The sequence below is a fragment of the Leptinotarsa decemlineata genome, unplaced genomic scaffold (genome assembly GCF_025532065.1).
Source record: "Leptinotarsa decemlineata unplaced genomic scaffold, Ldec_3_MD MMD2_tig00000882_RagTag_RagTag, whole genome shotgun sequence".
In the NCBI taxonomy this organism is placed as follows: Eukaryota; Metazoa; Arthropoda; class Insecta; order Coleoptera; family Chrysomelidae; genus Leptinotarsa; species Leptinotarsa decemlineata.
This window is the reverse complement of record NW_027412556.1, coordinates 5,170,916-5,182,953: the sequence shown is the minus strand read 5'-3', so window position 1 is coordinate 5,182,953 and position 12,038 is coordinate 5,170,916. Positions and strand designations below refer to the sequence as shown.

General features: G+C 37.7%; 2 protein-coding genes across 3 annotated transcripts; both read right to left on the bottom strand.

Moving 5' to 3' along the window:
* Window positions 1–3: 3 nt before the first annotated feature.
* Window positions 4–8,049, bottom strand: LOC111508815 (adenylate kinase). 2 transcript variants are annotated; one of them, XM_023164433.2, is made up of 4 exons: window positions 7,893–8,049; window positions 7,604–7,843; window positions 2,657–2,944; window positions 4–431 (listed from the first exon to the last, which is right to left on the bottom strand). In XM_023164433.2, exons 1-4 carry the CDS (start codon window positions 7,920–7,922, stop codon window positions 93–95), a joined length of 897 nt encoding a protein of 298 aa, XP_023020201.2. In that variant the 5' UTR covers window positions 7,923–8,049; the 3' UTR covers window positions 4–92. The 2 variants fall into 2 exon arrangements, with proteins under 2 accessions (XP_023020201.2, XP_023020200.2); XM_023164432.2 differs by having other exon boundaries at window positions 7,604–7,849; window positions 7,893–8,004.
* Window positions 8,050–8,374: 325 nt separating this feature from the next.
* Window positions 8,375–11,925, bottom strand: LOC141482143 (uncharacterized). The gene is made up of 3 exons (XM_074174880.1): window positions 9,379–11,925; window positions 9,098–9,319; window positions 8,375–9,040 (listed from the first exon to the last, which is right to left on the bottom strand). The coding sequence occupies exons 1-3, from the start codon at window positions 9,427–9,429 to the stop codon at window positions 8,393–8,395; spliced, it is 921 nt and encodes a 306-aa protein (XP_074030981.1). The 5' UTR covers window positions 9,430–11,925; the 3' UTR covers window positions 8,375–8,392.
* Between the last annotated feature and the right edge of the window lie 113 nt (window positions 11,926–12,038).

The window sequence follows — 12,038 nt, the reverse complement described above, 5'->3', positions numbered from 1 at the left end:
TGCTTTTGTGATAAATTAAAATTATATTCGTTTGTTACATATAACGGATATGTCTATTATGAAAATCGGTTGCTGAATTGAAGATATGTCTGTCAGAATAAATCCGAATCGGATGTTACAGAACTCTCTTCATCCTTTTCTATTATCGATTCAGATTCAGGGAGTGGTATCTGTTCTGGTTCAGACAGTGGTGCCTGTTCCGGTTCAGGCAAAGGTACCTGTTCCGGTTCAGCCAGTGGTACCTGTTCCATCTTGCTCTCCTGACCAATTTCTGTCATTTCTTCGTTAACTTCTTGTTCACTCTCTTCGTTTTCTTCTTGTGGTCGTACATAATCCGTTTCTGTTACTATAGGACGATTTGTGTTTAGTCTACGGATGAGAGCAGTTTCCACTTTCGAAAATACTTCTTCGGGTCTGCCACTAGTATTGATCTGAAAAATGAATGATTCAGTATTTGAAATTTGAATGAAAGATGAAAAAAGTCTAAATGAAATCAAGGAAATACTTTGATTGGAACAAAAATGAAATAGGAGGATAATGAGAACCAAAAACTAGTAGAAGTACTCATATGAGGATGCCAAAATAACAAAGTGACAAACAAAGTGAAATACGAAAAAAAATCCAATAGGACAGAGGCAAGGAGGGATGAAAATGATCCTCCTTGAATATTCCTAGGTTCTTAACTTAACACCACCTGAAAAATTAATGAATTGAGTTCAATTTCGTATCTATCAATTGTTTCAATAGTTGACGATTTAAAAAATGCTCAAATTATGGAATGTAAAACTCAGAAATGTTCAAGAAACAACTTCTTAACCAAAAACCTCATCCGAAGATAGTTTTTGCGAGAGATACTGATCATTTTGATCTGGAGAGAATGGAAAGCAGATAACCAAGAACGGAGCCACGTTATTAATTACGTTAAACATTTAGAAAGAAGGCATTGAAAAAAGTCAACTGGAAAATACCAACGGTTAATATAGAAAACCATAGACGGCTCAAAAACCAACGAAGGATCAGGATGTAGAGTGTACTCCAGATCATTAAGCCTAAGGATTAAGTAGGGAATGAAAAAATACCAGCGTGGTTCAAACAGAACTGGATAGTATCTCAATCGCCACACAAGAAATAACCAGAAAAGGAATTTCTGGCAAAAACATAATAATCTGCACAATCTGCAACCTCAAGGTTGCCAAAGAGAGTGTGTGTTCGGCGAGTCTTGGCCTACACCTGCCAATATAAAGAAGATGTCTCCTAGTGACCTGTCCACCTTCCTGGAAAGGACAGGATGGTCGATGACCTAGAAGGACAACTCCTCGGGAGGATGTACAATGGGTCACATGTGGCCTACACTCACCCTCCCTACTGCACAGATACAGATAGGAAAAAAATTTCTTCCACAAAATTTGATTTTGTTATTCAATATAGTTGCTTTGAGGGCAACACAATTACTATAGTGGTCATACAATTTTTATATCACTTTGATAGTACGATTTGTCTCGAATAGACCTCTCTTCATCATTGACGCTGAATTTCCTTCGAACGAGCCCTCTCTAGCGGTCTAACAGGAAAAAGTCGCTAGGGGTCAGATCTGGAGAATACGGTGGATACGCAAGCAATTCAAAGCTCAATTCATGAAATTTTGCCAGCGTTTCCATTGATTTGTGACACGATGGAACAGCACTTTTTTTCTTCGAATGAAACCATTTTCTCCCGATTTCGTCCTTCAAACGCCTCAATAACGTTATGAAATAGTCGCATCCCAAAATACTGATGCCATTCTAACGTTGCCAGCCGACTGTTGCATCTTTGTACACTTTGGAGTCGGTTGACCACGTGCAGTCCACTCAGGTTACGATAGTTTTGATTATAGTGTGTAATGATGGAGCCATGTTTCATCCATTGTCACACAAGAGCTTTCCTATATCCAAATATTCATGCATGAAATGTCCAACACGTTTCTTTGATATCTTTGGAGCCTTAGCTATCTCGATCAAACTCACTTTGCGGTCATCAGAAGTTATTTTGTGGACTTTTTTGACGTTTTCGTCAGTAACCTCGTTTAAACTTAGCAAAACCATTTCTCAATGGTTGATTTTCCTGGTGCTAATAATGTTTATCAAGCCCAGCCTTGGCTGCAAACTAAAAAAAGAAGCTTACTTTAAAATGTTCTATCCCACAAACAAATAGTCCGACAGCTGTGAAATTTGCACACGTTTATTTTGAAGGTTAGGGTTAACTGATTTGATACTAGTCGCGCCATCTGTGTGTTAGCCTACGAACTTTTTAGTCTATCTAAATACACGAGCTAACTTGTGGTACTTACCCAAAAATTTATGTTGGCCAAACGGGACGAACCCTTTTCGAAAGAATGAAGAGTCATATGAGTACTTTCTTGCGTGAGAAGACAAATTACAATTTTGAAAACCATTACTTTGATGTATGGGAGGAAAAGCTTTGAAACTCAATCTTTGGGAAAGGATTCGAAAATTCGTGAAATATACTGATCGACCAAATAAAACTGAATCACATACCCGAACGGTTTTTGTTTAAATAACATTTCGGAAAACCCTAAACGTAAAGTCCAGGCAATAAAGTCGTATGCAGTGGCTAGTTTTCAACGTATTTTTCATTATATAAGTAAGAGATAACTTACTCCCTCAATTTTCATGATGAATTTTCCTAGACCAGCTTTGATATCCCGAGACGAAGAAGCAATGTTTCTGCGGAGTGTATCTTCGTCTAGTTCAACTGAAGACCTTCTCTGCGCCCGGTCGATAAGAATTGTGGTGTCCGAGAATAAGTAGAAAACGAAAGAAACATTTCCGATCTCTTTCATGAATAATTCAGCTTGCTTGGAATTCTTCGGGAAGTTGCTGATCACAAATCCTTTGTCATTGTTCGATTCCAGAAGGGCTTCTTTCAATATGTCGATGACTATTCGCTAAAAAGAAATCGATATGCAGAAATGGAAATGAAGACAGAACTACTACAAGATTTTTTTAATAGCTGGAACTTGAAGTCATTCATATATGTATTGAACATTGAACTTGATATTTTGAGCGGATTTCCAGTTTTTAATTGATTTCCATTGTCACGTCGGGCGCCAGCCGGGCGGTTCGACGTGGGTGCTTTGTTCACTCAGCCAATCGGCCAATATGTGAGGCGATGGTTCAAGTCTCAAGCTGAACGCTTGATTTTAACTTGCTATTGTCCAACCTGTGTTAGGAATCACACGTTAAAAGGTAAGACCTCGTTAGTCCTTAGTTCGCACAAGTTAAGACTTCTGAAGGTTGTCGTTCGTAGGGATGCGATAGCTGGTTGACAGAAAAAACATATTTTAAACATATTCAAACGTATTTTTCTACACTATCTACAGATCGCTAGTCAAAGTTTGGTGCTTGGTGCAGTCATGAACTCTCGGAGATGGGGCCATTCAAAATTTAAAAACGGACTAGTTTTTTGGAAAAATTCGCTTTTTTGACTCCATCATCAAACAAAACAGTTGTCTCTTTCGGTCACATAAAGTCGTTACGGGGTTGATGAGACAAGTTGCGTGTCCCGAAACTTCGAAACACACCATTGAGGATGAGGGCGGTCCACCAAAGTGAAATTTCATATCGTGACTCTTTCTTATATCATACTGAGCAGATTTTTCATGAATGACATCTGTTTTAGTTCCATAACGAATATTTGTAGTACAAACTGGATAAAAAAGTGATATTCGTGTAGTTCAATAATCACATGAAAATAGTTGTTTCAAAAGAACTTTTTCCTTTCATGTTATTCAATGTTCGTGTGAAAATAGTTGCTTCAAAAGGGTTTTTTCTTCCAGTTGTACGAACTACATAGCTTCGTGAAGAGTTTTCTTTATAGTTGTTTTCCATTCTTCTTTCCTTTGTGAGTATCCCACGTTTTTTGTTTTGAATAATGGTGGAGAAGTAGAGAGCCAAAGAGTGTATTCATTGGAAAATAGTTATTGCATAATAGAAAAGACAATGTGTATCTCCAATAAACAACAGCATTGATAGTGAAGCTATCGATGGCTACTTGTAAAAAACGATCTTTAAATTTTTGAAGCTCAGTTATTTCAGAAATTCGTTGAATCCTAATAAGCGGGTTGTAGAATGACACTTATACAGTACATTCCATAATTTCTCTTCGAAAGCTGAAAAACAGATTTTTTCGCAACTTACTTATAGATAATGAATATGAATATTGAAATATTCGAAATTTCCAGAAACGTTTGCTGAGCCTCTGACTTCTGAGTATCAAGAACGTAATTCCTTGATTTTTTTTCCGACATTTCATGAATTTCTGTTTTTGGTTTCGTAGGGAAGTTGAAATTTTTTGACCCAGTTTGAAAAGCCACAATAAACCCTCGCGGGTTACAGTGGACCACTTCGTACATTTTCATTCTATAACGATCATTTCCGAAAATAAACTTATCCTGAATTAGGCATACCTACACGAAAACACGTTTCAAAATAAATCAATAGAGGTGCATTACATAGTCCAGTACGGCTGTCGAACTTTGAAAACCTGATTCGGTCCCCAGCGGGGCAGTCACAGAGTATGTGCTCTGCTTTTTCATGGTGATTTATATTCATATCCAGATGACATCCAGATGTATAAGTGGTGGATGGAGATAACTGGGATGAGACCATATCGAAGGCTGAGGTTGACATGTCAATTTTGAAACATAACTTGAGTTATGACTTGCTCACGCTCAATATCACGAAAACTAAATTCATGACATTTTCATGTAGTGAAAAATATCAACCAAAATTTGATGAAATGAAAATTCATAGTTCGAAATGTTTACAGAAACATTTTCAAAAATTGCAATCAAACAGAACCCCACAAATAAAATATTAAGGAATTTATACAGATTGTTGCCTTGAGTAGAAAAACATTCACTTGAATCAACAAAAAAATTAGGAAAATGTCTTCATGAGTTCAGACTTCTAAGAAATATATTGAAGTGAAAACACTATTGATGTTTCATCATGCATTATTTTTCAATATTATGACCTACGGAATCATAGCCTGAGGTGGTGTATATGAAAATTCGTGAAAATCTGTCAAGTATATACAATAAAAATTATTTTTAAAAAAGCTTTCAGATTTCCATCGACAGCTTTATTCAGAAAATATTTCATTTCAAATATCAGGCAAACATTTTACAAAATCAGTACCATCTATATGAAAAAAATACTAACATAATAGAACATCAGTATGATACAAGATCAAAGACCATTTGATGCAACAACACTGCATATCAATTGGTTGTAGAATTTACAATATAATTTCACGAGAAATCGAAAAGTTGAGAACAACAGCATTAACTGGATATTAGATAATAGTGAAAAAATTGAAAATGTGCTCACATTGGAAAAGTTCAGTTCAACAGATAATTTATTTCACCCTAATTCACAATAAAATACTATTATTGATACATTTCTTCTTTTCTATATATTGTTTCATGAACAATATTTATCAACAGTTAACATGATTGTTATTGTTCTACTAACCCAGTCAAAAACAAGGGTTTTCATTCAGGGCCGTAGCGAAAAGAAAAACCAGAGGGAGAGGGAATCCAAATTTTCCCAACCCCACTAGCAAAATTTCCCAACTTTCGAAGAAATGAAAGCCAAGGGATTAGCTACTACTATAATATATTAATTTTCTTACTTAGCTATCCAAAGATTGGCTGAATGCTTATGCCCGTTAGGGTATGCACAAACAAAAATAATATCCACAATGTATAGGAATATTCAATACAAATTAAAGGAAACAACACTTAAATAATATTGTGCTTATTGTTTTCTACTATTATTTTTTCTATCTTCACGGCCGGAAATTTCCCAACTTTTCCAAGTCGGAAAAACAGCGAGAAGTCGGGAATTTTGTAAAATTGTCACTTCAAAATTTGTGGACTGTTCAAGACTGTTTTCTTACTTAGGAGAAATTAAACTTTTTTGAAAATTTCAAACAACTCAGAATTCTCTTCTAGTTAGGCATGTTGGGAAATCCCAACCTTCTCCTGGTTCTTTCCATTTTCTTATTATTTCTCCTTTTATTTTTATCTGATTTTTATTTTTTTAACTTTCATTCATTTTTTTACTATTATTTTTGTTCATCTTCATGGCCCAAAATTTCCCAACTATTTCCCAATCCGAAAAAGCGGGGGGGAGGGCTCCCCCCCATCACCCCCATGGCGACGGCCCTGTTTACACTTAGCAGACTGTGTTAAAATATTTTACCTACATGTAGTAACAATTTTTTAATATTTATAGACATTCATTCGATATTGTACATTTGTTAATAAATTTGAATTTGAAAAAAATTTTAATTTGAATTTTCCAAACAGAGGCGACACACACTGTCTTCCGACAGTCCGAGTCTCTGCATATGATGATTCAAATGACAGTGACCTGCAACAAAACCTGCTAGACATCGTAGTTCATCCCTACTGTAGTCCAAAAACTTTTAGATATCAAGCTTGGAGTGAGTCAATCCTTGTCATCCAGGTGTTCAATCTTTGTTTGGCAAAGCCTAAAGCGATGCCAATGACAGGTTCTGGTCCTATGAAGCTGCTTGCAGCACCCTTCTTTGCAAGTCTTCCTTTCGAGGAGTGTCGTTCTTGGCAATTTGCTACCAATTAAAACATTGCTCGGTAGGGCCAACAGCTTCCAACGCCGCTTGACTCTCCGAGAATATTTTTATTGACTTGTGTATGAGGTTGGATTCTTCCAATCTCTCTGCACACAGTTCAGTAGCGTGAATTTCCACTTGAAATACAGTCGCATGAGTTCCTAGGCAGGTAGATATCTCTGTCCTGGGTCTGCGACTGGAAACACCTGCACCAGAACGTGTTTTTGATCGATCTGTGAAGCAACAACTATCTGCTCTTAATATTTCCTTCTCTCGGAGGATCCAGTCCTCTCTACTCGGGAACAGTACTTTATAAGGCAGTTCGTAGTTGACAGTTGGAGGCATAAAGTCAGGGGTCATTTCTAGAATGCTGTGACACCTAGTGTCAACCAACAATCTGTTGCACTCTGCAGTAAATTTATTTGTGTACTCCATCTAACCCCTCTGTCCAGAAAAATGTGGAGAGGGGGTAAATCTAGAAGGATCTCCATGGCCGCTGACGGTATAGTCCTGATGGCATCACTGATGGCCAGACAAGCCTGTCTCTGTAAGCCAGAGAGCATCGCCTGGACCGTTTTCTGTAGAGCCTTCGGCCACGATGAAATTGCACCATAAGTGTTCATTGGTCTGACAGTCATCACATGCATGCTGACGGAATTGATCGACTTGTATTACATTGGCAAAAGTGCAATGATCTAAATGTCGCTTATTTCGATTCCTTCGAATTAGTGATCACTAAGATATTACAGTTCAAATCAGACCCATAATAGCGGAGAAAACTTTTGAAACAACCAATATTACCAGAACGAAATCCCCTCAATTTATTTTTACAGGCAGTGCATAAATAAATGATGATACCAAAATCCTACTTTGTTATGATAAATGGTTTCCATTGACAAAAAATGTGAGCTCCTTTTGCTGAATATTCAATAATGCTCCAACTCACGTCATTAACATTTTTATCAGCCGCGAGGGCAGCCTTCACAAGAAATCCCCGTTTTGTTTCTTTCTCTGCTTCTCGCCGTAATAAATCCGTAGTATTTAGAATTTCGAAGCTATATTTTTCCTTTATGAGGTTTCCATGAGTTTTTTTACCCACATTCTGCTGTCCAGCCATCCATATTATCGGTAGATTTTTGTTTTGCAGAGGAGTCAAATCATACTCCACTCTTTCCGCTGATGGAACCTGAAACTGCTCAATTGTATTTTGGAATACTTTCTCTTGTAATTCTCACCCTCCCAACACACGATAATGTTGAACCCATGTTTATTCGACCAAAGTTGATAACGTCAAAACTTCAATTTTGTGACAGTAGTTCTGTAATATCTGTCAAAATTGACAGTTTGCAGTAGGAATTCTTAAAATGTATATGAACTGAAATAATGACCATCCAGTTGCCTGTTTGTACGTTGATAAACTACAGGTACGAATTTGACATGAAATTAGTTTGTCTAAGATCTGCATATACGAAACCTGAATCTACTAACTGAAAAAGAATATTCCCACGAGTCAAAGCAATCCATTGTGGAAAAATGAACAAGATTCGTTTATAGACGCCCATGAACTGTTCGATATGAAAACTGTTTTATTTCTGACCGGGATATTATAAGCTTATATCGTCATAGTTACGCTATCAATAAAGAGGGTCATAACTCCCTTGGGACATTATAGATTTTATAATTCCCTCTACCTTTCACAAGTAAAAATAAATAGAAATGAAAACTGAACCATATTTTATTTATTCACGTCATTACAAATAATAAATGTACAATTTTGAAATGTTTCCTGAAAATTACTTCCGCCACTGGAAACAATTTCTTCTTTTGTATGGCTGGAGCTTCTGTTCACTACAGTCGAGGTACCTGCCTCGTCTGATGACAAAGTAGACAACATACGCGCCGTTTTATTTCTCAATTCGATGCTATCCTCCAAATACCCCTCCGCCACCGTGGAACTTTTCCAACCTCCGTGTCTTTTTAAGTTAGTCATAGTTGCTCCTGCATTGGCTAGAGCAGTAGCAGAAGTGCGACGAAGGCAATGTCCCGTATAGGAAGATGAGTTTGGCAATCCTAAATACATTGCGATTTTGCTGGGGATTTTCCCAAACATGTTTTTTCCAATTGGCTGAGATGTACATTTATTTTGTCGGAAGCTCAAAAAAAATCGTTCAATACCTTTAGGACGCAAAGACATATAAAGTCTTAATAAAGGCAAAGCGGAGAACTCTTTTTCATCCACAACTGTAAATTTCTTCGATACACCAGTTTTACTTTCCGGTACGTTCACTACCATAACGGAATCCCGGTCCTCTATATCCGATATCTTCATATTCAAAAGTTCCTGACTTCTGCATCCTCCAAAATAACCCATAATCAAAACAACCTATAACAATAAAAAGGAAATAAATACACACAAAAAGGAAAATAAGAAAAAAATTACCTTATGCAATAAATGAATATCATTAGGAGCGTCCTTTAGGAATCTGATAACATCTTTAGGAGATAAAATAGCAGACTTTTTCGGCTTATAACTCTTACTCTTCCGTTTCAAAAAAGCCTGTAGTTCATTGAACTTGGTGATATCTCGTTTCTCATGTATAGTCACCATCGATTTTAGCATTGACCATTTAGTCCATAAAGAATTCGGACTATACGTTTCTGACTGAAACGAATAAACACAATTACTACCAAATCTACCGGAAAACATAGAAAATTCCTTACCAGTTCTTGAAAATATGCCAGAAATACAGTTTCAGTGACATCTTTTGGCATAACATTTTTCCGTGTCAGCTAGTCCAGATATATCTTGTATTCTTTTTGGTATACGGCTTCACTTTTCGATGGAATTAATGATTCTCTTGCTTGTTCAGCTTTTTTCAAAATATCCTCCATTATATTTGGGGTAGAAAACACGTTTTCACCGCAAACACAGCTTGATAACAAAGTTCTGTTTATAAACAAGTAACATAGCAACAATCTAGCAACAAGAAAACTCTACTATAATCAACGGTACCTGATTCAAATATACCGGGAAGGTAATGAATTGGTACATTTTTCCGTTTCAAAAATGAACAAAATTTTATTGAAATCGGTCAGAAATAAAATTATCTATGTACCACGGGAATTAATGAGCCTTAATAACCTCAGGCAATTGCTGTCCCTCGGGCCAGAGGCCCTCGGGACGCAAACTTTGCCATCGGTAATTAAGGCCCTCCTAATTCCCTTGATACATAAATAACTATTGAACTTTCCAAATCTCCTCATAACAGTGATGCTTAGTTTCAATATTACTTCAAAATTTCCATAAGCTAGAAATCATGTGTTTAGGACAGTGGAGTATTCATGTTTTCTTTCTGTACTTCTATGAATTGAACTATATACACGGTTGCACCGTGTATATCTCTGTTGTAGGACGTTTTCTCAACGTTTTTTCAACATCAACGTTGGTGTTCCCCAGAGATCCATATTGTCTTCAACCCTCTTTTCATTGTATATCAACGACTTATTGGAAAAAACCAAGAATCCAATTCATTGCTTTGCTGACGACAGCACACTCGTCTCGTCATTACATTTGGATTCCAGGACATCGGCTACGGTGTCACATGTTCACCGGCAGCAGGAGGTTGCGTATCTCGATGAGGATCTAGAAGTGATTTCGAATTATGGTGGAAGTAACCAGGTTCAATTCATTGCCACAGAAACCCAGGCATCGGTTTTCTCCAAGAAGATAAATGTCTCCGAAAAGGATATGATAATATCAAGTCAGACAATTCCGTCAAAATGGACACCAATATGTCTTGGCACAATCACGTCTCTGGCACGTAATCACCAGTGAGAACTACCTTCTGAGGTAAATACTCAATCATAATTCCAATTCCAATACCAAGAGCATTCACTCAACTTTTGTTGAGTAGATTTTATTTTTGCTGAAAGTTATCTGTGGTCCTTACCTAATCTTTAACTTTCTCTGATAGTTTTCGTCAGCCTAAATATTGGTTTTACGTCGTGTTTTATGATATTCTCCCATTCCGATCTATAATATTTTCAACATAGAAAAAGAAAGGTCTAGCCTAGCCGGTGTTCTTTCTTCTGGGTCCTATGGCCCGCTCGAATTCTCTTCCTTTGCCTTTGAAGGCACTTTTAGGTGACTGAGTACCTCAGGAAGACTCTCAGGTTCACAGATAACTCGTGCCTCTCAACAACCGTTTTGATTACCCTTCCTTTTTTGTTGTGGCTGATTAGAGTTTTTGTTCAGGTGCCTGTTTGTGTGTCTTGGTTTCCTGTACACTCTGTAGCCCAATGTACCATCTTCACGTTTGTTTAGGAGAACATCCAAGAAGAATAGAGGCCCCATAGGTTTCTCGTTCCACTTTGAATTGAATTTTTCAGTGGAGAGAGTTTAGACATGATAGAATATCAACTAGTGTTTCTTCACCATCTTGCCATACCTACCACGATCATGTCATCAACATAACAGCCAATATGGACTTTCCATTGCGGTACCATCCGTTTGTTCATGAAAAAAACTATCCCACTAGAAATTTGTTGATGATGAACAATGAATGAAGGTGGCGGTTTTATCTGCTGCGAATACTTCGCCAATCGAGCTTGTCGCCTACTTGTCCGGCACAGCACAGCACGGCGCTGTCTGTCGCCTGATGGCGACGGGTAGTAGCATCGCCCATTTGTCCAGCTACAATCAGCATACTGAAGGTGCTAGTGTTCGATTTCAAGGAAAATTCAGTTGACATCGAGCACTGACAGAAACATGTCCATCACTAGCAGTTCTGATGAAGAAGTCGTCACTATAGTGGCCGCATTATTGAATGTAAAAGTAAATAGTCACAATAAAGAATGTTGTGGGTCCATCCTATCAATCAAAAGAGGGCAAATCTGGAAGAGTTTCATCATATTTTCAACTACCTGAAAGAAGACGAGGAGAAATTTTTCCAGTATTTCCGAATGACTCCAGGCAAATTGTCAGAACTTCTGGATAATCTGGAGCTTGCCTTAACAAACAACTTAATTTTGCTAGTCCATTTTAATAGGTTCCATCTGACACTGTGCTGTCAACTGACGGAATAGCAGAACAGAGAGACAGAAAATTCCCAGAGGCACGTTTGGACAAGTTGATGCTGGCAAGCATTGGCTCGTGACGCACTCACTTGGCCAGTCCGTCACAACACGTACCGTTATTTGCCGGACAGGATTGGAGACGCTGAATGCACACACATCGATTTTGGACGGCCGATTTTATACCGGTCGTCCAAATTCCAATAGTGAACCATATGTGGGTATGGGACTTGGCACACACGCCGACCGGTGATCGGCGTTGATCACGGGTAGGTATGTGTGCAAGGTCCCGTACCTACATGTGGTTC